General features: G+C 49.8%; 7 protein-coding genes across 7 annotated transcripts; 3 read left to right on the top strand and 4 right to left on the bottom strand.

Moving 5' to 3' along the window:
• The first annotated feature begins 2,145 nt into the window (after nucleotides 1-2,145).
• Nucleotides 2,146-2,807, top strand: C8Q69DRAFT_472688 (hypothetical protein). The gene is made up of 3 exons (XM_028630991.1): nucleotides 2,146-2,273; nucleotides 2,366-2,499; nucleotides 2,586-2,807. Exons 1-2 carry the CDS (start codon nucleotides 2,201-2,203, stop codon nucleotides 2,488-2,490), a joined length of 198 nt encoding a protein of 65 aa, XP_028483749.1. The 5' UTR covers nucleotides 2,146-2,200; the 3' UTR covers nucleotides 2,491-2,499; nucleotides 2,586-2,807.
• Nucleotides 2,808-4,009: 1,202 nt separating this feature from the next.
• Nucleotides 4,010-5,645, bottom strand: C8Q69DRAFT_316203 (hypothetical protein). Its single transcript, XM_028627309.1, has 5 exons — nucleotides 5,393-5,645; nucleotides 5,024-5,316; nucleotides 4,794-4,888; nucleotides 4,471-4,719; nucleotides 4,010-4,374 (listed from the first exon to the last, which is right to left on the bottom strand). The coding sequence occupies exons 1-5, from the start codon at nucleotides 5,471-5,473 to the stop codon at nucleotides 4,229-4,231; spliced, it is 864 nt and encodes a 287-aa protein (XP_028483748.1). The 5' UTR covers nucleotides 5,474-5,645; the 3' UTR covers nucleotides 4,010-4,228.
• A 600-nt stretch (nucleotides 5,646-6,245) lies between these two features.
• Nucleotides 6,246-10,547, bottom strand: C8Q69DRAFT_316220 (putative phospholipid-translocating P-type ATPase). The gene has a single exon (XM_028627310.1). It carries the CDS (start codon nucleotides 10,276-10,278, stop codon nucleotides 6,361-6,363), a length of 3,918 nt encoding a protein of 1,305 aa, XP_028483747.1. The 5' UTR covers nucleotides 10,279-10,547; the 3' UTR covers nucleotides 6,246-6,360.
• Nucleotides 10,548-11,461: 914 nt separating this feature from the next.
• On the top strand, nucleotides 11,462-16,934 carry C8Q69DRAFT_508445 (putative COPII vesicle coat protein Sec16; the record flags this gene model as incomplete). The annotated part of the gene is made up of 2 exons (XM_028632978.1): nucleotides 11,462-16,286; nucleotides 16,345-16,934. 2 exons carry the CDS (start codon nucleotides 11,462-11,464, stop codon nucleotides 16,932-16,934), a joined length of 5,415 nt encoding a protein of 1,804 aa, XP_028483746.1.
• A 438-nt stretch (nucleotides 16,935-17,372) lies between these two features.
• Nucleotides 17,373-19,161, bottom strand: C8Q69DRAFT_472663 (cell cycle checkpoint protein). The gene is made up of 5 exons (XM_028630990.1): nucleotides 18,984-19,161; nucleotides 18,707-18,825; nucleotides 17,822-18,626; nucleotides 17,661-17,737; nucleotides 17,373-17,596 (listed from the first exon to the last, which is right to left on the bottom strand). The coding sequence occupies exons 1-5, from the start codon at nucleotides 19,024-19,026 to the stop codon at nucleotides 17,570-17,572; spliced, it is 1,071 nt and encodes a 356-aa protein (XP_028483745.1). The 5' UTR covers nucleotides 19,027-19,161; the 3' UTR covers nucleotides 17,373-17,569.
• Nucleotides 19,162-19,393: 232 nt separating this feature from the next.
• Nucleotides 19,394-20,969, bottom strand: C8Q69DRAFT_316051 (hexokinase). The gene is made up of 2 exons (XM_028627308.1): nucleotides 20,332-20,969; nucleotides 19,394-20,276 (listed from the first exon to the last, which is right to left on the bottom strand). The coding sequence occupies exons 1-2, from the start codon at nucleotides 20,737-20,739 to the stop codon at nucleotides 19,461-19,463; spliced, it is 1,224 nt and encodes a 407-aa protein (XP_028483744.1). The 5' UTR covers nucleotides 20,740-20,969; the 3' UTR covers nucleotides 19,394-19,460.
• Nucleotides 20,970-22,597: 1,628 nt separating this feature from the next.
• C8Q69DRAFT_445998 (hypothetical protein) lies at nucleotides 22,598-26,986 on the top strand (the record flags this gene model as incomplete). Its single annotated transcript, XM_028629105.1, has 1 exon — nucleotides 22,598-26,986. One exon carries the CDS (start codon nucleotides 22,598-22,600, stop codon nucleotides 26,984-26,986), a length of 4,389 nt encoding a protein of 1,462 aa, XP_028483743.1.
• Between the last annotated feature and the right edge of the window lie 844 nt (nucleotides 26,987-27,830).

The following is a 27,830-nucleotide window of genomic DNA, read 5'->3' as shown; positions in this document are numbered from 1 at the left end:
TGGATCCATCCAGAGAGACAAGTTATTCCCTGTAAGGCGCTTTGTCTGCTGACTCTGGTGGTCACTTGTTCTTGTCCTGTCCCTGAGATCCAAACTGCCCAATCAGTGGCCGGACTCCCCATCCGGCTCCATCCTGTTTGTCCCCGTTTTTCTTGTTCTTTTTCATCTGCCGTTCAACTACTGCACAGGCAAGGGGTTTAATGCTCTATATGTTGCGATGTTGCTTTTTCCCATGACTTGGCACCGATAACCCGATTCCAACTCTTCATTAATTTGAAGCAGCTCAGGGAGAAGGGACTATCTATCGCTCAGTTGAATTGAACGGCCCGAATCAATTCCATACTTAGTTATCCATCTCTCGTCATTTATAATCGCGCCTCCTCGACCCATGGTTCGCACGCTCACGATGCCGCCCATCCCCTTCCGGCCCAACCCAACAAGAACCGCCCCAACACGCTCCCGCCGTTGAATAGATAAAAAAAAAAAGAAAAAGAGCCAGAGGCAAAAAGCCCTTCATCCAGTCTCCACTGCCCACACACAACCCGCCGCAAAACACATTCGAGAAGCTTGCCAGAGCTTCCACGGCGTCCGCATCAACGAATAATCGATCAAATCAGTTGTCTCGACATTCCCGCCCCGGTGGATAGTGATGGAGATGATCATCAACCGAATCCACTTGCAATTTTTACTTTACTTAACTGGAGTAAAGTACTCCGTAGTAAAAGCCACAACAGCAACTTCTGCCTGGAGTAAACCCCGAGTCCGGACCTCGGAGCCCAATGAGGAGGAGCACTGTCAACCATTATTCTCGAATAGGGAACTAGTATACTACCTAGGTAATCCATGGATGTTAACTGACTAACTAGTTACTCTACTATAGTAGCTAGAGTAAGCCCTGTCCGTACCGTTGGGCTGGAAAATTTTTATAGTTGTTAGTACTTTAGTGTCAACTTGTATGGAGTTGTACTACTACTGTATCTATACAGACCGCAGTTATGCGCTGTTCTAGAATCTAGACTCGGGTCTCGGCAGGCATCTTACCAACCGCTACTAAGCAGACAGGGAAAGCAATAGATTAAAAATTAAATAAAAAAAATCTTAAACCATCTATTTGTAAGGAGTAGAATTGATTATTTTTAAGAAGAAGTCACTAGTCTCTGAGATGCATACTACAAGGACTGCATTATTATGCGGTCTAATGATACTATAAATCTATATAAATCTAGAAATCTATACTATATATATTTAACTAGATGACGGCAAATGGACAGCCAAAAAACGGCCACAGTCGACGCTGGTTTTTGGCTGACAATTTTCCAGCCCTTCCGCCATCCACGCACCACCAACTACTGACATGAAGTGGAAGTTGGAACCTCAATTCGCCCGCAGCGAGCCCAGCGACCTACCCATACTCACAATCTTGCATTGTGTCTGCTACGCTGCGGTTCCCTAAGGGAGTCGAAAATGGCTTCCTCTCATTATTATCAGAATAAATGGCGGCCTTTCACCCAGGTGGCCCGATGTTTCTTCTCCCAATACGGCGATTCTAATTCGAAATGGCACGATCTTCTTTGACATCCAGACCCATCATCCAAAGCTGGGCTCCTCTTTAAAATACCAAATCTTTATCCCAAAAACAAACCCCGGACACGCTTAATGTTTTACTTTGTGAAACCTCCATCTACCTCCATCTCATGGCTCGCCGTTCTCGAAAGGCAGACTACCAGTCGTCCAACTACAGCGAGTCCAACTACAGCGACGACTCCGATAGAGAAAGCACCCAAGACAAGTCAAGACGACACTGAACTAACCGAGCCCGAGGATGAGGAAGACTATAGCAAAGGCACCACCGCCCTCCTTGACTGGGTGGAGGAAAAGTGATCCCAATAAGGTACGCTGCCCAGGCCTCTTTCGCTCTCCTTCCCGGTGAATTAGCTTCCCAACTTCGGAGCCACATAGATTCTGCGCTTTTCTTCGAAAGGATCCCAAAAAGGAATTCGTATATCTGTTAGTTTCGATCATGTACACCTTCCTTCCTAGACTGGGTTCTCAATCTACAACATGGAAAGAATGGGAGACGGCTTCCAGGCGTTAAGTGCAAGAGCTCGTTGGACGCTTTCTGGAAGGTATTTCGTCTGGTATACAGAAGGGATACTTCCAATAAGATCGGAAAACAGATGAATCGTCAGATGCGTCGAGTATGAGTGACTCCTTCCTCACCGCACAGCCGACCCTGACATCCGCTTCATCTTTGCGTAATGCTTGCTATATAGCTAACTTGTGTAGGTGATCCGAAGATTAGCCAAGAAGCACAAGCTGTCTTTCAGAGGACGTGATAAGCCTCCCATGGACGTCGAGAACTTACAAATTGGCATATCCCCTAACCAGCCTCTTCCCTACACGACATTGGAGCCGCGAGTCAAGAAGATTGGCGCCATCACAGGCTTTCAGCAAGTCACTCGTCCAGCATCTGAGATCGCTTTACTCTAAGTTGATGCGCTTAAGCCTCGAATCAGTAGGCTGTCACATCCATGGAAGGACCCGATGTTCGCTTTGAGCCTGGGTCCCGTTCTTAGACCGCTTACGGCCCGCTGTTCATCACTTCTGGGCGATCGTAAATCTTGACAGGATTGAGTCCCTCCGTCGCACTTCTGTCAACATGGGCTTGCGTGTGGAAGCAGAGTGGACAGATGAGGCATCCACTGAACGATAGTTGTCTGATTCAGCTAATTACCTAGGTAACTATTTCTCTTGTTTACGAAGTAGATCACCTGATATCACATGATAAACAGAAAAGGAATAGTGGCATAGCTGAGTACCCACTGTATTTGAACATTGGGCGGCCCAGTCATGTGATACTGACAACGTATCTTCCTGTTCCCTCTTCCTGTTCCACCTCACCTTCAACATGTTGCCATACTGTGTGATACAAAAAGCAGGCTCCCCAGGGTGCGCATGAGCCTGCTCCTATTCTATCACCCCGCAGACCTGCGGCCTTGAAGAAGAGAATCAAGATTTCTGGGAGAGCTATTTTTGGCGTTCACTAGGTCGATGCTTAAATGGATGCCAGAGGAACGCAAGACAGCCAAACAGCTGCTTGAACACCCATTCTTGCTCTAGCCGCCAGTTATTTTCTTTCGTAACTACGTCTAGTATCTAATCGAATTCCGTCCCAAAATAGTTGGGATCTAGGCATGTGCGTTCCAGAGGAGCTCCTCGGTTCTTCCGGCCTTCTATTACAGAAGCAGAAAAAAGCTCAAGTCTATTAGTCTCCGCACTGGTGGGTTACGAGGAGATTTCCTTGTCAGGATTCCGATATTTGGAGAATATCTATCTCGTGGCCCGAGCTGGATAATCGGGATCACATCACTGAATGCTCCGTCATAGAGCATAACTCATTTCATCTTGGATGTTGGTGTCTCAACTGGTATCTTAAGCTAATGTATTTCATGAAAAGGATTGCCGCGAATGAGATCGCAAAGATCAGTGACGGAAACCCAGGAATCGTATTTCCTACTTGCCGATTGAATCTGATCTACATATGGAAGACATGGAGAGCGCTCTCGCGCTTTCTAGCTTCCTCGGTGCGTTCGAAGGACTTGAAGAGTTGTATGTGTCGGTAGTGAGCTCCTCGAACCCATTATTGATCTGGGGCTCTGCACTGGGCCATAGAAGATCCTTACGGAGGCTTGTCTATCAGCAAATATCTGACGATAGTGATTCTCTCGGTGATCCTGTGATGGCATTTATGCCATCTGAGGTGGACAAACTCTCGAGGATGACGCAATGATAAGTCTAAACAATGACATTTTTCTGCAGGACTACTGATAGCCCCTCCCAAATGATGATCTGATCTAGAGTGAACTTTTCAAACGAATGGGTAAAGATGTTGTTGAAGGAAGAAGAAGAAGAATCCGGCTGAGTTTACTCTAATCTGCATGATTTTATAGTATGGCTCTACGTCCTGCAAATTAGATTTCCATCAATATTTGAAAGACTTGGATTTACGGGGAAAAGGAGAAAGAGAGAAAGAAGAAAAAAAAAAGAAGAAGAAGAAGAAGAAGACTATCGCTTTTCACAAACCAAACTCGTCGAAACGCTGCAAACATGACAGGTCATTATAGAGCTGAAAAACAGCCCATGAAAGTAGGCCCAATATAGATGAAATTGAAAGAGCACTCGGACCAGAACTACGAAAACTTCCTCAATTTCCACATGAACCAACAATTCAGTGACGACTTGGGAACCTTCTCATCCTCTTCATTGAGGAGTTGAGACTTCCCGTCGCCGCATCGACCATGCCGTTCACCCATTGTTGTGGTGCAGTATCTTTCTCGTCTGCGGTCTGATTCTTCACTGGGTACTTGGTCGACGCTACAGACGAGAGCGAGAGATGGTCAGTACAGAGCACTACCCCCAACATATTTCTCATGAATTCCACGAGAAAAGAAAAAGAAGAGGAAAGCATACCAAAGCTTGCTGGCCAATAATTCTCGTAGATGTTCTCCCAATGGCCCGGCTCCGCCTCATACACTTCATGCATGATGCTGATATCACGATGCTCCTTGATGGTCTTATTCCACCAGTTCACACCGGCACTATGGGATGGGTTGTGTGCGAATTTGAGTAACCCATCCATAGAGCGGAAATAGTATATGTTCAGAAGCTCACTGCCTGCGGCGCGGTCCGAGCTGGAGATCCATGATGAAGTTGTGAGATCTAGAAGGATTCCCGGGTTGTCAGGGGGTTTGTTTTTAGATGTTGAAGTAGGTAGAAGGGGAAACAGAACTCACATCCATAATCCTCCCGGTTTGACTCGAGGTCTTTCATCATGTCGACAAAGTATGAGTTGATTTTCTGGAAACCAGGATAAAATATTCCAAGCGGACTAAAGCAGCCGCCGTATGTCAGCATTTTGGTTCGTGTATACACGAGAGAGACATCAAACGCTTTAAAAAGAATCGTCATATAAACGTCACTCCATCTCTTCAACAAGTGAACTAAGCGATGAGACCAAACGTACTGATTAGTCCTCAAACCCAACAAAAGCACAACCACCGTCGCATTCGAAGGCTTATCTCCAAAATTCCCATCTTCATCCGGGATCTGCGCCGTTGTTTTCCTCCCCACGGTCCCGTCCATGTATCGATTCTGTCGAAATCCATATATAATCAAAACCATATCCAGAACGCGATACCCCAGGATAAACAGCGCAGGCAGAAAGCTCAGCACTGTTGGGAAGAGCCATGTGATCACTCCCTGGACTGCTGCTGCGGCAAGGAGCCAGCTCGACGGGGAGAAGTTGTTATTGAGAATCTGCAGGCGGGTTGTGCATTAATTAAAAATAGGATTCTTTGCCCGAATGTTTGGCAAAGGAACGAATCGTACGGACCATTTTGAACCCGTCCTTTTTTGCGAAGACGGACTGGGGCCCCGTGTTCATCGGGGGGAAGATCGGTTTTAGGGCTGGCATGGTTGCAACGGAATTATATATCGTTCGTAGATGCCAAACGCGAGAAATGGACAGCTATGTGATGAGTATCCGTTGCGAAGATCGAGACAGATTGGGCCTTCGATGAGGATGATATATTTGTGTGACAGAAGTACTGTCGCTGTATTTGAGAACAAAAGCACTTCACCCTCAACCCAAGGATTAATGATATAAATAAGCTCTAGAGAAAAGAAGACCAAGCAAGGATCTATACGAGATTATATCTCTCTGCTTACTCGGACTTGCTCTGTTCGCCGTCGGCCCCCATTCAGAGCGCAAAGAAATAAGCAATTGGCCCGAGTGCTGCCCCCCGCATTTAGGTAGTACATGTGTATTGCTCAAGTTCAGCCGCAAAAAGGTCTTACGGCCCTAATAAACGCCTCCATCTGCGGGAATTCTCTTTTACTCTTTCAACCTGTCAGTTGTGCTCAGGACTGGATCGTACGGCGCAATCGACGGCCATGTTCTCCCGTCGCAGAGTTGGATACTCCGTCTGCCGACTCGGGGAGTCGGAGGAATGCTCAGGTTACGGCCGTTGGTGTTGGTTGCAGCTCCAACAATCGGACCCCAAAGCACAGGCAGACGTGTTTGTTGATCCGATTGGGGGCTATTTTTAGGCTATGGTCTACGCCTCCATGATGCTGATAATGCAGTCTGTAATTCCCTTGATGAAAAAGAATCGATTCGATGCTATGATTTTGAGAACATCAACAGGAAGAGCACCCATCTATAGATATCACGCTGAGGCTATAACTACGGAAAACATGATGTCATCAGGCTTGCTGACAACCATCGACAACGAAGCGCCAGAAACACCTTTGCTCCCAGATAAACCAAGCAAATCAACAGAACCAGAATGATCCAACACATTAGCCTCTAACCTTGCGGTAGCTTGGAGGGCTCCAGGCCCGCTTCACAAGCTTTCCGATCCAGACTGGGATCACCGACACCGCTGATACTACGACAACTCGCCAGACCCAGTCCAAAGTGATAACGTATGCGAGATCGAAGTAGTCTCCCAGGAACGGAACGCTGCCTGCATATACCAGCGCCGTTCCAAGGATGCAGAAGATCATGACCGGGTGCCAGGTCGTCACAGCAATAGCCACCATCAGGAGTTCATTGAGAACCAATGCGGTGAATGACACGCTGATAAGTCGGGGACCACTGATAGCGCCGACAAGGATCTGCGAGAGACCCTGGATAACTGCACCCTGGTATACGGAGACCATAACCCACGTGAAGAAGGAACGGTAGCTCAGGCTTCGGCCGGTTTTCAGTTCTTTGTAAAGCTCGGGGTAAAGGTTCGCTAGTTCCTCGTCGACGTCACGGTCCAGAACAAGGGAGAAAACAGGGGCGTTTGTATATATCGTGGCGTAACCGACCATAAGCCAGTTAACAAACAGACCTTTAGGATCGAAGTGGCTAGCGATGCTGTACATAGTCTGACATGCGCTGATGACAAGCCCACGATGCATGATGAATTGTGCCAACTTCGCCGAGCGTTTATAGGAGTTCCGCCCGTGCCACACCAGCAGTTTAGTGACATGATGAAACTGCGTTATGCTAAAGTCCGCGGCCAAGGAGGCTTGTCGACCTTCCTTGCCCACAATACCGATACCAACATCCGCAGACTGGATCATGGAGACATCATTACCTCCATCACCAATGCAGCAAATGCGCTTTTTAGTATGCTGTCGGATCAGATCTGCAATTTCTGCTTTCTGAGTCGGGGAGCATCGACAGGCAATCACAGCGGGCAGACGGACGGCGACAGTAATAAATGCAGACCGATACTGGGCCAACATCAGAGATAGTGATTCACCATCGATGAGAAGACATGCATCGGTCTTGTTTCGAAGGAAATCAAGAGTTTCCTGAGCGACGGACTTTTCTTTCAGTTTGGCAACAGTATGAATGTACTGGCCTCGAGCAACCAATTTTGCTGAAACAGCAACACAGCGTGCAGTCTCGACTTTGTCACCAGTCAGCATCCATATTTTAACGCCAGCATTGCGCAGAAGCTCAAGAGATGGCTTCACGTCTTTTTGTAGACGGTCTTCAACACCAGTCACACCTAGAAGTTCAAGATCGCGCTCAAGATGCTGGCCAACAACCTTGGCCATCCCGACATCCCGACCATGAAGGGCTAGGGATGCTTCCTTGTAGCTTGCAGAAAAGGCCTGGTATTGCTGAAAGGAAAGCCGTTTCCTGCCAACGACGAGAGTTCGCAGACCTTCTCTGGCCATATTTGCTGTTTCCTCATCCAGCCAGTCATTGGCCGCAACTATAGAAGACATAACAGTATCTGCACCTTTCTGATAGAACCATATCTCGGGGTCATCCTTGGAGAGATCTTGCTGACCGACAGTATTTTCAAATCGGACTATGATACCCATGCGTTTGCTATCGGAAGTGAAGGGGAAAACATCCAAGATACGGACGCGTACAACCACATTATTCGTGTGAGTAGACTCGAGAACGATCCTTTGGCGGTCGCGATACGCCAGTCGAAGACCAACTTCCTCAGTATACTTCACGATGGCAATCTCATCGGGGGATGAAGCCTGGTAACTAGTAACTTTTCGGCCATCTTCTTCGTCAGTTGTCGGAGTGACGTTATGGCACAGAGCCAAGGCAAGGATAATATCTCGAACACGAGATCCTATCTCTCTGCGCGTTCGTGTAGCACCGCCCGCCCCAGCATGAGCGCCAAATACCGATGATGGTGTGATCAATACTGGCGCTGCCCCGTTACCCGTAGGGGTCCCGGAGAAACCCTGTTGGATATAAGAAGCAACTTCCTCCATTGCCTCATTTGCGTATGAAACAGTTCCAACATGGATCTTTTTCAACTCCATTTCGTTTTGTGTTAGTGTTCCCGTCTTATCTGACAGTAGATATTCTATCCGCCCCAGATCTTCGGGGATGGTACTAGTTCTGACAACTGTTCCAGGGATATCTTTGTCGCGCTCGATAAAACGGCCGTAGACGGACTTCGCCATATCAAGGTTGACCCGCAGACTCATGGGAATAATGGTCGAGAAGAGAATCAGGTAGATCATGATCGCGATATACCATTCTTTGTCGTTAGTGGGTTGGAATCCCTCTAAAGCAACCAAGATGATGGATAATAGAAAGGTTAATACGCATAGTATCTTGGTTAGACTGTTGATTTCATATTCCAGTAAGCCCACCTTAGACCTAGAAGGCGACGTTGATAACGCCGATCGCGTCTGCGATCCCGTGTATATGATAACCGCTAGGGTCGTGGTGTTCGATGCAATGACAGTGTTCGCCCAGGCAGTGTTGTCGATTGTCAAGGGGGCAGAAGTGTTCCGTGATGGCTCACCGCCTTGGTCACCGTCGGTATCCGCCCCAGGAGATGCAGGGTTCCTGGACTTGTCGATATGAGGGTCATAGGCAGCACCACCGGGCTGCATTAGCTCAATCGTACCCACGAATTTGTTAACGTCCTTTTCAGGAGGACCAGCGGTGACCTTCAGTCGCGGGTAATCGCTGAGGAGGAGACCTTGTGAGAGTGTGGAAGGAAGACGTAATTTCCAGTCTGTCTCTCCGTCAAGCTGATCGGTCCGAATGAACGTATCATTGGTTGCATCTGTTGAGGTGGAAGAGACGGCCGCGATGGTGTTATCGAGTGTTGAGCCTTGCGCATCTACCGGGGAATTTGTGATAGCTGCATCAATGAGATCCGACACAGGTTCCTGTGCAGCCTCGGAGGTGGACTCTTGGGACTCAGATGCGGATGCGTCGTTCAGTGTGCTTTTCAAGATGACCACATCGGCAGGCAGACGCTGATCCTTACGGAGCTTGAGAATGTCGCCTACTTTAAGATCGCGGGATTTCTTCTTGATCTCGTATAGTTTGGAGCTGTCAACTTCGGGGCTCTGGGCAGCTGACAGCACTCGCGCATGGCCCCGGGCGACTGGTCGGCCGAAAGACAAAACCGTGAACTCCTCCGCATTCGCTTCTGCGTCCCTTCTTCGACGCCCTATGTCATCAAGAGCTTCCTTACCGAGTGATATGGAGACAACGAAGGCAAGAGGCGCAATGTAGGTCGATAGATATCCAATTCGCAGAATAGGGATGATTTGCGAAAGGGCAATGAGAAGGAAATAAATGTTGAAGAAGAAGGAGAACTCATTGTACAACGTGCGAGGCAGGAAGCTCCACGGGGTATATTTTGCATTCGAGACGACGTTCGCAGGGAATTTGGTCTTCTGGGCTTGTCCTACCAGGACTTCCCGCGAAGGTGCATCTTCAGGAGCGCTCTCAGCAGCATCCTGGTTACTGAATGGGAGATGTGATGCGTTTGTCGCTTTGAAACTAGGGAGGCGGAATCGGCCGATTCGCGTGGTGGACGGTTCGTCGTGTATCGACGGGCGCAGGCCACCACGAGTCGAACTGCGCAGAAGAGGTGCATCGTCCTCTGGGAAGTTGTTCGAGCTTCCAGACACTCGGCCAGTCTCGTCACCTTGTTCCTCCAACAAGGCGTCCAGGTCGTCCTCTGATTCACGGCGCTGATGTCGTCCCCAAAGACGACCCCTACCCCCTACGCGTAAGTTTCTGAGAGCAATACCGTCTCCATAACCTCTCCGCTTCCCAGCATTATTCCCAGGTTGTCTGAAGGAATGGGAATTACCCTCCGCCTCAGGATCCAGCTCCTCTAAGTCAAGATCATCCTCCGAACCGGAGTCGCCGGCGCTGTCAATCGAATGCAGGTGTTCAGCGGACAAAGACATGGTCTGAAAAGTCTGTGACCACATTCATCCAAAACCAAATTGTTTATACAAGACGCATGCTCGCATATCATGTCAGGTCGAGTAGCAGTGTAGAGAGCTCCAGAGGATCATCGCGTTTGATTCCGTAGGGAGGCGCGACAGGCAGCTATGTTTGTGAGCAAATAGGAAGGAAACTCAGCTCAACGTAGATAAAAGCCAGAACGGACAGTTATTTCGCTAGTCGATCTTCTCACCATAGACGAAAATGATGTTTTGGAAGCCGGAATTATCGCGGTACCCATGTAGTGTTTCAGTCAAGCACTGCCTGGCCATCTGGTGCTGCCACCAGATGTGTAACTGCGGGCCAGTCACGTGCGATACCGGCCGGATCGAAGCCACGTCTCGAGACTTCTTTGGGTTGTGGCGCAGCCATTCAAATCGCGTTGCATTTACACTGTGCGCTCTCTATAGAGTGCAATTTTTATATTTGAGTATAATTATTCCAGGAATATGAGCATCGTCAAGCACTATACTATCGCCAAAGAAGCCAGTTCAGATGGTGGATGATACCCATCCCTACTACTATGTTTGGCCTGGAGATCCATAAGTACTGTACTGTACTGTACATACTCGTAGGTAGCCTAGAAACAAAACGTCATTCAACTACACCACAAGAAGCTGCAGCACAACTGCAAATCTGGCACTAGCCGTGACAAACACCATCGCTCAAAGTGTTCTTTATATATTTACAACCAATATGTATATAAGCCCCAAGGGCTCTGAGCAACCTGGCCTGTTTCACAGCTGTCTTACCATAGATCGGTCAAGACATCATCTGTGCACGTGACTGCGGCAAAGGATAGCTGGCCATCTCCGGACGGAACAATATGAAGCCGCCAGCGCGTCCCGTACTTCAAGGCCCCGGAGTCTCAAACGGCGTCAAGCTGGCCAGTGGTCTCGGTCCAGAATCTCACGGGCATGCGATACGCCATTGTCTTTCCGTCATGACCGTGCGCAGATTGTGTCTTCATTAACTGAGAAAGACAGATTCGTGTGTTTCTGTTTGTCCTTTTCCTTCTTGTTCCATGTGTACAGTATAAGTGAGTCGCCATTACGTTGATGTTGCCATCATCGCCTTGCCGCCCCTGAGCGCTTAGGAAGTCTATGAGACTGACAAGATGGCAGTAGCTTTGATCTCTTCTTTGTTCGATACCTCAGGGAAGGCACCATGTCCAGCAGCAATGGAAATGGCGCGTCTGCAGTCGCGCCCGACGCTTCGTGGAATCCCGCCCTCCGAGCGGAGACGGCAGAGGACCATCCTCTGCCGTCTGCGGAATCGACCAGTTTACACTTGAGCGCAAAGAACTCTGCACCGGAGATTTTAGATAATCTGTCAGAGAGACATAACGCACCAGAGGCTTCGGATGAGAATGGTGTTGTGCCCACGATCGACCATGGTGGTTCTGATAGTCCGGTTCAGAATCCCATTGAAGGCGGAAATGGGCACACTCACGCAGAGTCTGAATCGAGCACACCACCCCAGGAAAATAACGAGCCTGGGATATCGTCTGCCAATGCCACCGGAGATTCTGGAGAGAAACGCGCGGATGGATTTGATTGGGGCGATGACGAGACGGCTTCCGCTTTCGATTCTATCGGTGCTTCTACAGGGCATGCTCAAGGCGAGGAGACGAATGGTTTGACGAATTCGGATTCAGCTTTGGCAGAGTCTGCTGTTCCGAAGGAGGATGTTGCTGCCACGGAGTTGGCTACCGACCCAGAAGAGCCCGCTGCGAGCGAGCAGACACACCTGCCAATGTCTCAGACTACGAATGGGGAAACCCGGGAGAAAGAGAACGCCTATTGGAATGAGTCGGGGAACGGTGCCACAGATTCAGAAGACGACTTCTTTGATCAGTTGAGGACGCAGACCAAACCAATCTACGTACCTCCAGAAGCTGAAACTCGATATGAAGAGGGCATCCCTCTCGTGGAGGATCTGCCTGAGACACCGGTCTCGCCAGAAGCCAAAAGGGGCAGCCGATTATCCAAGATTTTTGACGATGATTATGAAGGTGATGACTTCTTTAGCTCTGCGCAGAAGTCCTCTGTTCCAGAAGTGGTTCCTCCTCCTGTCAAGCGCAAGGACACGTCGGAGGTATTAGGTTCTATGGACTTTTCTAGGGATGAAGAAAGTAGTGAGAGTCCAGCACCGTTTTTGCAACCTCCTGATGGAGAAAATACTCAGTCTATCCAAAAGACATCATCTGAGGAGGACCTTGCTGCTCGATGGCAAGCTGAATTGGATGACGACGACTTGTTGATAGATGACGATCTCGCTGGAAATACTCCGGCAGCTACACAACCAGTTCCGGAACCTACACCTCTGAATGATATCCAACCAGCGAGTCAAAACACAGGTTACTGGCCTCAGCAAGGCTTTGTCGACTCTCAAGTCAAGCCGAATCTATACACGCCTCATCAACCATCGATATCAGAGCTGACACAGGGTTTACCTCTGCCGACATACGGGCAGGGAAGCAGTCCCTTTGTTCCACCGGCATATTCCAATCAGCCCCAACCGGCAGCTACTGGGGAGAAAGCTGAAAGCTTCGTACATCGCTCAAAGGAGGGCTATAAATCCCCTTATGACATCCCAGTCGACCTGACACGTCCAAGGAGGGCGGTTAAAACGCCTAAGCCCGTCGTCGTGTCGCCGGTTACTGCTACATCTGCGGCTACTGCCATGCCCCCTCCTCCTCCCAGGAGCAGTAGCATTACTAGTATGCCGCCTCCACCGGCAGCGACGCCGCCGGCACCACCAGTGACGGCGCCCAAAAATTTCTATGAAGAGCTTCCTCCGCCCTCGAAGTCTCGTCCAGCAAGCAGAGGTAGATATACTCCACAGCCTGCTGCTGCTTCAACTGCCGTACCTTCACCGCCAGTGGCTGTACCGCCTTCTGCGCCTTTGTCTTCAGCCCCTCCCCGCCCCGCTACCGATTCATACGCGTCTAAGCTTCAACAGCCCGAACGCATAGATCCGTATGCTACTCTTCCTGTCCCGAGTGCTCCTTCGGCAGGGCCCGGTGCCGCCTCGAGATACTCGCCCCAGCCTCCTGGGCAACTAGCGGCCAAACCTCCACCATCTCCGAGATACTCCCCCGCTCCGCCTCCTCAGTCTACTGCGCCGCCTGCTCGCAATCGCTATGCTTCTCAACCAGCAGGTGTTGGTCCTCAGTCGAACGTCTTGCCCTTCCAGCCGCGCACGTCAAGCCCCCTCGCTCATCATGAGAGAAATGCGTATCGACCTCAAGCCTCCTTTGAAGTACCAGAAGCACAACAGGAAAGTGTATCACCTCCTCTCCTGCAGCGAGGGCAGACTCCCGAGCACCTCAATTCTCCGGTGCCCTCCCAGCAGATGTCTCCCTCTAGCAACCGATATGCACCTCCAACCTACGTCAATGAGTTTGCAGGGCGAGTCGAATCGGAGCCGCAGCCGCAACCGCAACATATACCTCAGCCAAGGATTCCCTCGCAGCTGCCTGCGCCTGCTAATGATGTGCAGTTCGCCCCTCCCCGGAGGTCAATTACACAGTCTCCCGGGAGACAGCTAGCTGGTCCAAGTCTGTCAATGACTACGACTGAACCATTCCAAAGACCTGCTTCTGTGCATGATCCTAGCTCCCCAACAAAAAGTGTTAATCCGTATGCTGCCTCTGCGCGAACATTGCCGCAGCAGCTTCAGTTTATACCTCCAACCGATGACCAGCAATTAGATCCTCTTGAACGCTGGAAGGGAGCCCCTATCATCGGCTTTGGCTTCGGAGGCGGTGTCACTACGTGCTTTCCTAAACATATCCCTCGATACACAGCTGGAAGTCTCGCACCACAGATTAAGCCTACGCCTGGGGAGGTGAAGATACGTCAATTTCGTGATATCTTGCCACCTGCGGAAAATATAGTACAGTACCCGGGCCCTCTGAAATCGAAGTCAAAGAAGAAGGAGGTCATTGCTTGGTTATCAAGCAAGATCGCTGAGTTCGAGAACTCTGGCATCTCGGAGGCTTCTCGTCTGCACCCGGAGCCTGACAAACGCCATGAAGAGAAAGTACTCCTTTGGAAGATAGTCAGACTCCTCGTGGAACATGATGGCACTTTAGAAGGATCGCCTGATATTCAAAAATCCATCCGCAGTGTTCTGTTCCCGGGTCTCGAAACCTCTGAGACCGAGCAGCTATATAGCAGTGATCTCAATGCATCTGGCATATATCAGCCCACTGGGTCGTCTTCTCAGCCTGATGCTGTGGATTTCGTGACTCTCCAGAAAATTCGAAATGACCTTCTTGCTGGCGAGCGGGAGAAGGCAGTCTGGAATGCGGTGGACGGCCGTCTATGGGGCCACGCAATGCTGATTTCGTCGACGCTGGACCGGTCTGTCTGGAGACAGGTGGTCCAAGAATTTGTTAGAAGAGAAGTGCGCTCTGCTGGTCCCCATAGTGAATCTCTCGCGGCACTCTATGAGATATTCGCAGGAAACCTCGAGGAGAGCATAGACGAACTGGTCCCTCCTTCTGCTCGGGCAGGTTTGCAGATGGTGAGCAAACTAGATGGCCAGGGGCCTGCCAAGAATGCGCTTGATGGTCTAGATAGCTGGCGTGATACTTTAGGACTGGTCTTGGGAAACCGCAGTGCCGATGACTATCAAGCCCTGGTTGCGTTGGGTCGACTACTTGCCTCCTACGGTCGCACAGAAGCTTCTCATATATGCTACATATTTTCGCAAGCCATGTCACCTCTCCAATTATTCGGCGGCGTGGATGATCCGCAGGCAAATGTTGTACTTCTTGGAGCTGACCACCGCCAATTTCCTACTACCTTCTTCCTTGATGAAGATGCGGTTCTTCTGACGGAGGTTTACGAGTTCGCTACAGCAGTGCTGAAAAATTCCCCGGTTGCCGTTCTGCCACATCTTCAGGCATTCAAAATCCAATATGCGATGGCTTTGGTCGACAGTGGACGAAAGGCAGAAGCACAACAATACTGTGATGCAATCGCAGCTACCTTGAAGGCGAGCACGAAACCTTCCCATTATTACCACCAGCGCCTATTCTCGGAGCTCGACGAATTGTCCACCCGCCTCAGGCAAGCGCCTGCTGAAGGTGGTTCGTCTTGGATATCGAAGCCCAGTATGGAGAAGGTGTCGGGATCTATGTGGGCCAAGTTCAACAGCTTCGTTGCTGGAGACGACAGTGAAACCGCTCCAAACGGCTCTCCTAAACCAGGTGAGGATATCGGGCCTTTCGCCAAGGTTACTGGTACTCCGACCGTGAGCCGCTCTCCGTCGGTGTCGGATCTGTACGGATCTTATCCTGCGTCAGCGCCGCAGCCTATTCCGAGTACGTCATCACGATATGCTCCGGGTAATCAGTATGCCCCGAATGGGTCTCCTGAACAGTATCGTGCAAGATCATCCCTGGACTCTCAGCGTTCTCCGTCCTTCGGCTTCCCGTTTGGTCAGCGACGTGGCTCGCAGGAGCCATCTACCCCAGGCGATACCAGTTCATATCAGGGCGGGGCTTTCAATCCTTATGGCTCGCCGGCTACTTTCGGCTACCAGGCTACTCCCCCACAGTCATCTTACATGCCTCTAGCGCCAGTAGAGGAGGACTTGGCCTCCCAAACGTATCCACAACAAGGTGTCAGCTCACGACAGTCTTCGATGTCGGGTGGTTATAATCCAGGTCACACTTTCCGCCAGAATTCGTTTGGACAGCCCCTTCATCCCCAAGAGCCTGCCGGTTACCCGGTAGCAAGTTCTACCTATGAACCTCCATCTGGCGGTACATACGAACCTCCGTCATATGAACCGGAAGGCACAACGACTCCGGAAGACCAGGCCGAGTCACCTGTTGAGAAGCCGAAGAAAAAGTCCTTTATCGATGACGACGATGATGATGACCTGGCCGCTCGCGCGGAAGCACTCAAGAAGGCCGAAAAGGAGAGAAAAGATCGTGAGGCGGATGAGGCGTTCAGGAGAGCTGCCGAAGCTGATGGTAAGATCTACGCCAAGTCTTCTGTTTGAAAACCCCTTTACTAATATAATTACTATAGCCAAAAAGCCTGCGCAATCCGGCAAGAAAGGTTGGTTCGGCGGTTGGTTCGCAGGGAGGAGGGACAGCGAGACTTCTAACGGTGGTGGTCCTATCCGCGCAAAGCTCGGCGAGGAAAATTCCTTCTATTACGACCCCAATTTAAAGAAATGGGTCAACAAGAAGGATCCTAACAGCGCCAATACCGCGACGCAAGCTACACCACCGCCGCCCAAGGGGCCTGCTCCGCAGAGCAGAGCCTCCAGCTCTGGCAGTGGTGCTGCCCCTACTGGTCCCCAAGCGCCTTCAAGCGGTCCAGCATTTGCGGCTTCTATGACACCCCCTTCGGTCGCCCCGCTACGCTCCGGCAGTCCAGCTACACCGTCGCTAGCTACGCCTCCAAATTCTTTGCCACGATCCTTGTCATACGGTGCAGCAGCGAACTCGACGCCTCCTGCGGGCTCTAGCCTCGCGCCACCCTCTCGACCGTCCACTTCACTAAGCAATGCTAGCTCGATAGATGATTTGCTTGGGGCCCCGCAACCCCGAAAGGGAGGTACTGCCAGGGGAAAGAAGAAGGGAAGAGGCTACGTCGATGTCATGGCGAAATGATGACATTTATTCTGACGTTTTGATGTGACCAAGTGGACAAATCAACCTGACTTATACCGACATTGGCCCTCCCATGGAAGCATCATTTGTGGGATCAATCTTGTGACACTGGTTAATCTGTTGCATTTGATATCTGGTTATTCGAGCTTCTCGAGCCTCAAGGTTTTTCAGCGCAGTTGCTCATTGGCAACTTTGATTTTGAACGAATTTTACTTTCTGCTTTGCTGCCTCTTTGCATCACCCGGCGCTTTTATGAAGGCCTCTGTTACCTGGATCGGAGCTGGATTGTCCTCCCCAGTATTGCCTGTCATATTTTGTCGACATCTCTTGACCCGTTCAGAGGCTATGTCTTTGTATGTTATTGTAATATTTGGTCGTGTTATGATCGCGCCCTAAAGGAATATATGATGTCTAATACTATTAACTCACAATTGATGACACACGTATAGTAACATGTGTGATTAAGATACTATCGATAGGTTCTGACATCAGAGACTCCTCAAACATTCTATTACCTAAGTGATAATTCCGAGCCTCTTCTACATTGTTATAAGATGTCTTGGAATGAGTACACTGCCGGTTCACAAGATTGATATTACTAGTATTCCGATAGTTCTTTTAACATTTTGCTTGGTTCACGTGGCATACGAATTGATATAATACTATAAAATGCACTTGTCAATTCCTGCACACTTCGATATTTTGGCAGAAGTTCTGAAGACTCACTGTTAAACATGAATCTTCTCCGGCCCAGCTCCCATGGAGGTAGACATATAGAATGAGTGCAGTCTCATGGATGAAACCTATAAAGAAAACGTGAAATCGGGACGCGTCAGTGGAACGAGGGACAAACAGACGATCAGACAAGTAGTCAGATACACACTTACACGCAACGACCTTCGGACTCAACCGTCCCACACTCAACACGCGACCCCAGTCCTTCCCATCAATTCTCACTTTCGCCCAACCGGCCTCATTCTCTCCATTCTCACCGCCCAGTAATCTCATCCGTTCACTCGGAAGCTGGTCCATCTCTGACTGCGATAGCTGCTCCGGATCCAGCGGTGGGTTAATCAGGCCCGACCACACGCTTGAAATCCGCAAGGCATCTGTAGCAATGGCAAGTTTCAAAGAACCATGCATGTTAGCACTCAGCTCAAGCTTGGGCCCTGACGAGCCAGATAACCCGTTACCGGCGGTAGCGGTCCTGCCGCTACTCGTGTCCATCGCTAGCTTATTGAATCGTTCAGAGATACTTTTCAACTGTATCAGACTAGGTAGGATAATGTGCACGTCTGGCGGACGACATCGCGGCTCATGCAATCCTTCCACTGTCGATTGGTGCAGGACCTTGACTGGGATTTCCTGCGTGATGACAGTTTCGCGTTCGCGAGGTCCACGACGACGACTTTCATCGTCTTCGATACTGGTGTTGAATGCTGGAGGGATATCAGTGATGCCTTCACCTGTGCTCTCTGACTCGATTCCAAGCGCATTCGTCCCAGCGGTCCATGATGATGCACGGATCGTGAGTGCGAGAAGAGGTACGGGGCCTTTCTTCGTCAGACGGAGCTGTGCTGAGTTTGCGCCGATGGCAGATCGTAGCGCTCGATGCAGGGCCCCGATGGGGACCTCAAGATTGATTACTCCTGTGGCAGATTGGATCGTGTATGTTTCGTCGAATATGGTTTCCTTGTAAAATGTGTCAGTCAGCTTTATTAACAGAGATGAGGGAAGTAGAATAGAAAACATATTCAAGCAAGCAAGCATACAATCGGTAACTGCGCCCAAACCTGCGTCCCCTGGTCAGGGATAATCGTAAACCGGACTACCTCATCTTCCAGCCTCATCCAACATATCTTCCCCAGCGATGAGAGAGATGCCGTGAATTCTGGTGGGGACGAAATTATTAGCGGACAGCAGATCACAATGTGTAGAGAAATGAAGATAGGCAGTGTGGGCAAAAGAAAGGAAAAGGAAAAAAAAACAAGAAGAAGAAAAAGGGAACTACAGATTAAATCTTTGCTTTTCTTAAGTGAAGATACGTACTGGCAAAAGTGCTGATATTGGTGAGCTGGCTCCTGAACCTCATCTCGCCGAGGCTCCCATGGTTTCCTATCGTCGCGTCAAGGTCGTGTCGTTCGCGTAAAGTACTTTGGAGTTTATGTGGTCCGTGCACTGATATATGCGGAGTACTTGACTACAGCTCAAACAAATCTTGTTGTTGTTAGTCCTATAATAAGTATATTATTCCATAATTAGATAATTATTCTACTGCTATAACAGCTAGAGATGATGTCTAAATTCTAGAGACGTGAGGAATTATTCGTGTATTATTTTTGAATTTATCAAGTCTCGGTACTCGTGTTTCTTGCGATATAAACCTCTATAACTGGAACAATACACGGAACAGAAAATGCTCAAAGTAGAATGTCTGCATATGTGTCATGGGGTGGTGTTGTAGTTTGCGGTCGTCAGAAGGCTAGACGCATAATCTATTAAGTAGAGTTCTCTAATTTGACCACGTTAGGATCGCTCCACAGCCAACGCCGCGATAAGTGCAGCGCCAACTCCAGAGCCATCCTCTGCTGACTGGAGTGTGACAAGATCGTCTGTTCCTTCGGGCCAGTCTAGGATCTCGCGAAGAGCCTGAGCGGCTCGATCTCTGAATCGGTGGTAGTTGTTGAATACGGACCCATCGACGCCGACATGACAGGAAGTGATGTTTTTCTTCTTGCAGATAGCAGCTATTCCACAGGCATACAGCCGTGCAGCGCGCGTCCCGATAAGCTCAACCAGGTATCGACACACCTTGAGCTCGTGAGAAGCCGGTTTAATACCTAACTCCCTATTAAATGCGTCATATATATCTTTCATCGATTCAGAAATGTCTTCCTCGATCGTCGACAGGAAACAGGTGTCAATAACATGAGCCTCACGCAGACGTGAGATATCCTGGCCCTTGAAAAGTCCATCATTATCATGAAGGTGGATCATGACAAGGCGGAGTATCTCCCCCAGGTACAGCCCAGCGACCATCTTTTCATACGTTTGCTGGCCAGGTCGCGGTGAACCTTCATCGATTTCTCGGTCAAATGAGGTAATAGGCAGCACTTTATGCTCGTTGTCAAAGGCACCATATTCCGTATTGATCGCAATTTGAGTATCTGGTGACAGCCCAGCATCTGCAATCTTCGGGATGCAGCCCGCTTCTTCCATGTATGCTGCATTGCAGCCCGTGCTGAAGATACTTCCGATCTTCACCTTCGGGTCAGCGTAGTGGGAAGCAATCAATGTTCCTGTTGTATCATTAACCAGTGCGACAACATGGACAGGTACTTTCTAAAATCTTGTTAGCAATCTTTTGTCAATCGCTGGGCGTATGGACCAAACTAACCTTTGCTTCAAAAGCAGCTTCTAATTGAGGGGTTACATCCTGCCCTTCGACACCCTTGACGTCGAGATCTTTTGTCCACCGCTGCAGGATACCATTTCTGATAGTAGGTTGTGTCACAGGATATGAGAATGTGAACGAGAGTGGCAGCTTCTCAGACGTTTGCCCTCCACGGTGATGCTTCTTCAAAAAGTTGTCCATAGATTCTGCTACGAAGTCCCACAGCTGATCTTTTGTGCCCGACTTCAGGTCTGATGGCATCTTGTATTTGTCTTGTGTGATTTCAAATTCGCCCCTCCCGTCCGTCAAGGCAACTTCACACACTCGCAGGTTTGTACCGCCCATGTCGATGGTCAGGTACCTTCCTTCTTCATCACCAGAGGGAAATCCCATAACCCAGGTAACGTTCATTGGCTTATCTCTGCTGTTAGCCTGGCCATGATCGAGGAGGGACCGGTCCGTATACTGACAATATTACCACCCTCTTTGCTTAAACCTATGCGACGACCGTGTGTCAGCTTTGCATTTCGTTTATATAAATAGTGTTGAAGTTCAATCAGCCCAACCTTTCTCCAACTCCTTGACAAAATGATCGGTGATTTGCTTGAGCTTCTTCTGACTCACAGTGAAGAGATCTTCAATGCGCCGAATTTCATAAAGGACATCCTGGGGTATGTCGACCAACGCCTCTTTCCTATGTCAGAACTGCCCATTGTAGTCGTGGCGGGAACTACTCCTTACTACTTCCAAAAGGCTGCGGAGGATTCTGAGCCCTCTCCATGGTTTCAACACTTATTTAAAAATACACGAACAGGATATAATGAAACAGTCAAGGAAGGATTACTACAGCAATCGTGACGCAGAAAAGTTACCTACATGTCAACCCAGAAGATATGCCAGGCGACGATATATATATTGACACTGGTCCTCTCTGAAATCTCAAGGTTATGGATGCCATGTTTCATCATCATGACCTCTGATGTGGTAGGCCAGAACTCGGGCAGATCCGGAGCCAGGGACACGACTTTATAGAGAAAGCAATACCATATGGTAGAGTGTTTTCTATCCCAGGTTTGACTCATGGACGGACCCACGCCACTATGACAACATTGCCTTAAGGCATTATTGATCGCATACTTCATAACGGCATGAAGTCCTCGGGTCTGTCCAGGCTTTTTAAATCGATCGCTGGGCCTATGAACTTGCGGGAGCCAGCTCCTGCAAATCCAGGCCTAGTTACCGTACTCCGTAGTTTATTTTTCTTTTTTTGGCACTCAAACGAAGGAAGCCCGTGCTCACTCTTCCTGCAGTGGGGATAAAACGATGGCTGGGCTCGCGACTAACGCAGATACTGCAGTAATTAGCTGCCTGCAATCCTCTAGTGCCAATGACTTGCCGCAAACGCGTGTGGTCAGTTTCGTTATGTATGGTAATCGTCTCTGTATACATCTATAGCTGGCCTTGCAGATGTTTTCCTTGGCTGATCGGCGGGCAAGGATCCTGCTGGGCGCGAGGGACACGACAGCCCATCCCGATGTGTAAAGATAGAAAAAACCGCACTGGCAGGGCAAGAGTCGGGCGCAACAACAGAACTCTCGCGTGGTCATCTCCAGGTGGGAGACCAGCCCTACTCTTAAGTGAGTGATGAAGGATCGTCCGGTCCACTTGACGCGGTGATTATTATAATAGTCGACAAGCTCAGAAGCCGAGAAGCCCCCTTTTGGCGGCGGTAGCGTAGAGCCTCCGCGACCCACTGGGAGAGAAGCGCCGCCTCCGAGACGAGACGAGACAAAGACAACGCATCAGCACAGCACAGCTGCTGCGACAAACGGACGTCTGAAGCCAACTATCACCCGACAGAGAGCTGGTCTACTCTGTATACTGCGATCCGACTCAGTCAAGCTCGTCTCCACGCTCGTTTCTACCTCCAAACGCTCTGTTTGGTCCTCCATGTGACCAGTCAACTCCATACTGTCCTTTAACAACGCCTCCCATATTCGACTCTCTTCCGACCACCACCGAAACCAGCCTTCGAGCTTTTTGTTCAGATCTCCCAAGGACCCTTGCCTCTGTGTCCTGCACGATCGAGCATCCGATGTCCCTACGGGATTCCATCTCAGCATGCTCGCATCTCACACATCGATCCTACATACTTACCACACAGCCAGACCTCCCCCCCAGCTAAAGCATAGACTCTTCGACCCTTCCCTCTGGCTGGGTTTTCCCTGTGACGTGCCCTACAGGGCCATGATATTCATCTAAAGACACAATGGCACACCTTAACTCGAGTCCGCTTCTTCCGCAAATGCGCCTGACCCCCGCTAAAATCAGACGGCCTTCGCGGTCTCCGTCACGTTCCCCTGAGCGGAAGTCTCAGTTCTCCTACCATGTCCTAGACCCTCTGCTCAGTAACCTCTCGCCCGAGTCGACCCTTGAGGCGCTGACTTCCGTCGATGCCGTTCCTAAGAACGAAAAGACGGCGCAAGACCTACTGACGCGGAGTATCTCAAAGGTGTCCACGGACGAACGCGCGCTTGGGATTCGGGCAGCGGTGGCAGCAAAGAAGCTAAAAGAATGGTACAGAGAAGTTCTCGGGTGGGGATGGCCGAGGAAGGCAGATGCTCAACTGGGGAAAGGGTTCATTCCGCCAACGCGGACGACGCAAGATGAGTCTGGTACCATCAAATCAGAAGAAGAATACTTTGGCAGCCTCCCAGCGGAAATGGTCAAGCGATACGAGACACGAATCGAAGAGATCCGTGATGGTATGGATAGCCTGGACGTCGAAGAGTTGAAGGAACACGTCCTCAACGCCCATATTCCCTCTCGCTCCCGGCCGTCGTCGTCAGCCAGTACGATATCCGTCGGCCCACCCTCGTTCAGCTATGTTCAATTGAGCGATTTCACCGCTATAGTAACAGCTACCATCCTGCGACTGCTTCCCACTTTATCTCGTTTGAATTTCCTTCTCACTACCTGGGACGTCCGTCTGCTCGTCCTCCGTCAAATACCTGGTCTCTTAAGTCGACTTGAGAAAGCACGTGCCACAATGGACTCCTCAATGGCCGCTCTGAAGCCGGCCCAATCCCTCAAGGAAGATACTTTCTTTTCAAGAGATGCATTTCATGCAAAGCGAGCTGAACTAGAAGCACTAGTCGTCTCTGCGGGAAGAAGGATGGACAACATACTCGACGCTCTGGAAGGCCGCGAGGACTCTCTACCCGAGGCGTGGATCGATGACTTGGAAGCCATAGAAGCTGACTTCGGCACATGGGCTATCGAAGCCGAGAAACGTGTTGTCATGAATGAGTTAATGCGCCTAAATAAACCGAAACTGGAACTGGCCGTTGAAGCTAAAGAACCGGAGGCGCCAATACCTGAATTGGTTCCACGGGAACGTCCCTCAAAACCAGAAACGCCTGCTTTGGAGGTCAACAGCACTCCAGAGAGTCAGTCCATTGCCAATACCAAGAATGAGGACCTTCCAGAGGCCAATATCAACGCACAAGAGGTCTCGAATGATCGGAAGCTCGTCGAAATCAGCGCGAATATCTCGGGATCTACATCCAACACTATCCCTTATGGGGTTGAGAACATTCCTACAAAGACCATAGATACACCTTCAGATCCTATTTCAAGAACCTCATTTGACAATGTCCAGTCAGAAACGCCAAAGCAGAAAGTCGACAGGGTAGCCCCTACCGGTGCAGCAGATATGACACCTCAACCATCCGCTATCCAATTAGATCAACCCGCGGATCTTGATATACACCGTCCTCCACGAGAGACTTTGGATGACCGGCTTTCAGATATCTCTGAAGAGATGTCAACGGATAACCAAGTGTCTCCCACTGGAGAGAAAGATTTGCCTTCACCTAACGATCAAATGCAGGGATCATCACATACAAGTGGTGATATGCAAACTGCCCCAGAGGACTTGCCGCAGAATCTAACGTCTCCTTCTGAGGCTGGAACAGTGTTTGACAAGGAACTGGAGCCACGGCCCGTGTCTAGTTCAAATCCCAACCCTCACACGAGCGACGGAGAATTGTCGGATGACGAGAGCACATCTTCATCAGGTCCCGCTGCCCAAGGCGACAATCAAGCACGAATTTCCCCGACGTCTAATGTTTCCGGCGATAGAGATCAGGCTATACGTGTGGAGAACGCTGCTGCGTATGGAGACGACTCGCCTTCGGAGGATTGCTCACTACCTCGATCATTAGCCCTCGATGGCACCACTGAAAACGAGTCACAAAGTGCGCCACAGCAGCGCTCTGATGCATCGGAAGATGAGATAACTCCCTCTATCGAACATTTGGACCATGATACACCCACTCTTGAGGATATCTCCACACCAGTTGTCAAGCCCTCAGGCGCACTAAACCTACCGGACGTTCCTACTGAGAGGTTATCTGATATCGCAACGACTAAGATGACCGGAAGTGAAGATAATAACGACAGTGAATTCCGGAAGGAGGGTCCTGTTTTGACGGATCTGTCACAAGTGGCACATGATATCTTCATGGGGCCATCCGAGCTACAAGATTCGGCACCACTCGAGGGAACCAACGCGGATACGCCGACAAAGCCTGAGCCTTCTGAATACCCCCCAAATAGCTCACCACATGGCGTTCCATTCTCTTCTCTTTTCTCCAAGCCTCGGGACCGTTCTAGCGATGACGCCAGAAATCAAGACCGTATTGGATCTGTCAGCACTAAGCCAGACGGCAACCTTACTGATGTGGATGAAGAATCATCACCAAAACTTGGTCTCGAAAGCCCGATTAGGATGTCCAAACTGAGGCCGAAGCCTTTGAGCTCCGCAAAGGGTCAGCCTAAGCCATACCGTCGGGATCCCTCCGATGTCTCTGGTGCTGAGTCCCCGATCTCTGATTATCCGTCATTGTTATCAAGCCCGGAAACCAGAGAAGCCTACACTTGTGGATCGCCGACGACTCCGCTGGTTACTGAGACGCCTACCCCTCCTCGAAATGACCATTTATCTACTGAGCATGCTCGAAGCAACAGCCAGGCTACTTTGCGACAGGAGCATCTATTCAACTTCGACCGCCATCGTGGGCCCAGTCGTCCTGAATTCAAACACTGCCGAACAGCAAGTCTTCCATTGCAGCGATTCATCAATGAAGACGTGGATCAAGATTATGATGATGATTTCGTCAATCTGGAGTCACTGGAGCGAAGTCCTAGTCCATCACCTGAACAGATACCTAACGATGAGCTGCCTCCGCTACGGAAACGAGTCATTCCTGCTGATCTTCGCAGGCGCGCACCCGCTACTAAGCATTCGACTTCTGCTGCTCTTAACTTCTCTACTCCCGAAACAGGAACCAGAAACGCCATGGCTAAAAGGCAGGGTGGGCGGGAGACTTCAGAATCTCCGCATCTCCCTGAGAAGATAAAAAAGCCCAGTTCTTGGAAAGCCTCAAGTGTCCCTGCACGGTCAAATAAGCGGTTGAATACACAGGAAACTGATATGTTCGATGGATCTTCCGTGACGGGTCCAGCTTATGCGCTTACCCCATCTGAACTTAGTCGTCCAGCGAGTCCGTCGGCCAAAACGACGGGAGATGAGCTCGAAGACAAAATCAACTCGATTCTAAATACCCTTCCAGCACGAATCCATCTCACGCACGCACCAACTACAGACGGACCTGCCGGGAACTCTTTAGCGCCCTCTCAAAGGAATGAGCGTCTAGGTTCAGTGTCTCCCCGCTGGCCTTCAAGTCGGAGCAGCACGCCTACACCGTCGTTATATCTCACCCCTGCGTATAACCGGGCTCGGCGTCCTCGATCGTATGCAAGTGAGGAGAGTTCCGTCAGGGTCTATCATCTTCATCGCGGAAAAACAGCACCTCCGACTAAGCTGTTTGTCCGCACTGTTGGAGAGGGTGGAGAACGAGTAATGGTGCGAGTTGGTGGAGGCTGGGCCGATTTGGGCGAATACTTGAGAGAATATGCCATTCATCATGGCTCGCGAAGAGTGTCGTCGGACCAACAAAAGGTTGAGGTGCAGGAGATTCCATCTCATTCGTCGCCCTCCCATTCGTCGCCTGGCAGTACCCTGACCCAGCCTTCTAACAATGGCAGAACAACTCCATCTCGCCCTGGCTCTTCTCTCAGTTCGCGATCCCCTTCTTCGCTTGCTGTACGCAAGACCAGGCGGCCAGCAGCGCCGGTTGACGAGCTTGGAGACCTTCCAACCGCCGACAGCCAGACGATTGGCGATCACGCCTCGCCGCTATCTGTCGTCTCTTGTCGCAACCGTCGACTTTCTGTCTCCTCGAATACATCCATTAGCGTTGGCTCAACCGCGGATAGCCCATTTGCTGGCTCGTCTCATTCCACTACAGTGACCCCTCTGGGTCTTGCTGGTCCAAAGCCACGATCAAGGCGTATGTCAATGAGTCCTGAGAGTGAGGCTTGGGTAGAGGATGTCCTCGGACAAGCACGAAAAAACGTGTCTTTGAAGCTACCTAAACCTGGTGCGACCCGCACAGGACGAGAAAGCAGCTTATCCAAACGGCCAAGTGAGCCGAAATTGCGCAGTGTCAGCGATATTGGCACTGCTGGTTTGAATAAGAGAGTATTACTGCGCGGACTTGACAGGCGAAGAGAGTCAAGTCAAGGACTGTAAGAAAACGCAGACCAATTACCGATGCATACGCTTCTTATCTCTTTCGTGATGATATTATCACTCCTTTCTCGGCGTTGAAAATATGTTGCCTTGATGTCTAGCATCTAGAATGAGCGGTGCGCAGTCATCTACATTCATTGCATTGTCTTGGGATTGCTTCATTAGCACCATTTTGGAAGGCAAGGCGTGAAACGAGAAGGCTAGTCTTAGCCTATTTTGTTTCATATACCTCGCTCGCACCTTTCGTCTGAATTCTTGCGGTGGCTCGCACATTCCTTCAGAAAAAACATACCTTTCATTTTGCATACAAGGCGTTCGAACATATTGAAAGATGATACCGGGATATCAGCAATCAGTGCCTTTCTGCGTCCATTCACTTGTCGATCTTTTACTTTTTACTTCTTCAACACCTTGCTTACATGCGTACACGGTCTTGAGAGAACATAATTACTTTCTTCCTTATTTTCTTTCTTATCAATTTTTCTTATCATTATTTTCCTCTTCTATTTTGAAGATTCGTGGTTCCGGAGCTGAATTAGGTTGTGTGCATAAATACCCCCTGGATTAGATAGCTTTGTCTTGTCAGATAAGATTTCGATATTTCGTGAAAAAAAAAGTTAACATAGCAAACAATTTTCCATATATAGCTATCTTGAATGACCTTGTAGAGATGTAATATGCCTCGAACATGAACGTTACATCCGGCGTACTGCCGCAACGTTAGACTTGAAACGAATAGACAAGATAAATATTGAAAGTCTGAACAGAAGAAATAAAAATCAATAGAAATCTCACCCAACAGATGCAGGCATTTGGACAGGGTTTGCTCAAAGCAGTCCTCAAT

This window comes from Paecilomyces variotii (genome assembly GCF_004022145.1).
Source record: "Paecilomyces variotii strain CBS 101075 chromosome Unknown C8Q69scaffold_8, whole genome shotgun sequence".
Classification (NCBI taxonomy): domain Eukaryota; kingdom Fungi; phylum Ascomycota; class Eurotiomycetes; order Eurotiales; family Thermoascaceae; genus Paecilomyces; species Paecilomyces variotii.
The sequence above is the reverse complement of the archived record's forward strand: the minus strand, read 5'-3'. Positions and strand labels throughout refer to the sequence as shown.

Excerpts from the sequence above, each read along its gene's own strand:
- C8Q69DRAFT_472688 (XM_028630991.1), top strand. The coding sequence starts at position 2,201 with ATGAGTGACTCCTTCCTCACCGCACAGCCGACCCTGACATCCGCTTCA. Across the intron at positions 2,274-2,365 it reads GCGTAATGCTTGCTATATAG|AAATTGGCATATCCCCTAAC; the intron begins CTAACTTGTGTA and ends TCGAGAACTTAC.
- C8Q69DRAFT_316203 (XM_028627309.1), bottom strand. The coding sequence starts at position 5,473 with ATGCCAGCCCTAAAACCGATCTTCCCCCCGATGAACACGGGGCCCCAG. Across the intron at positions 4,720-4,793 it reads AAACCGGGAGGATTATGGAT|ATCTCACAACTTCATCATGG; the intron begins GTGAGTTCTGTT and ends GAATCCTTCTAG. Across the intron at positions 4,375-4,470 it reads TTATTGGCCAGCAAGCTTTG|CGTCGACCAAGTACCCAGTG; the intron begins GTATGCTTTCCT and ends TCTCGTCTGTAG.
- C8Q69DRAFT_316220 (XM_028627310.1), bottom strand. The coding sequence starts at position 10,278 with ATGTGGTCACAGACTTTTCAGACCATGTCTTTGTCCGCTGAACACCTG.
- C8Q69DRAFT_472663 (XM_028630990.1), bottom strand. The coding sequence starts at position 19,026 with ATGAGGTTCAGGAGCCAGCTCACCAATATCAGCACTTTTGCCA. Across the intron at positions 18,627-18,706 it reads TTTGGGCGCAGTTACCGATT|GAAACCATATTCGACGAAAC; the intron begins GTATGCTTGCTT and ends ACATTTTACAAG. Across the intron at positions 17,597-17,660 it reads GAGAAGATTCATGTTTAACA|TATTATATCAATTCGTATGC; the intron begins GTGAGTCTTCAG and ends TGCATTTTATAG.
- C8Q69DRAFT_316051 (XM_028627308.1), bottom strand. The coding sequence starts at position 20,739 with ATGAACGTTACCTGGGTTATGGGATTTCCCTCTGGTGATGAAGAAGGA. Across the intron at positions 20,277-20,331 it reads AAGCTGCTTTTGAAGCAAAG|AAAGTACCTGTCCATGTTGT; the intron begins GTTAGTTTGGTC and ends ACAAGATTTTAG.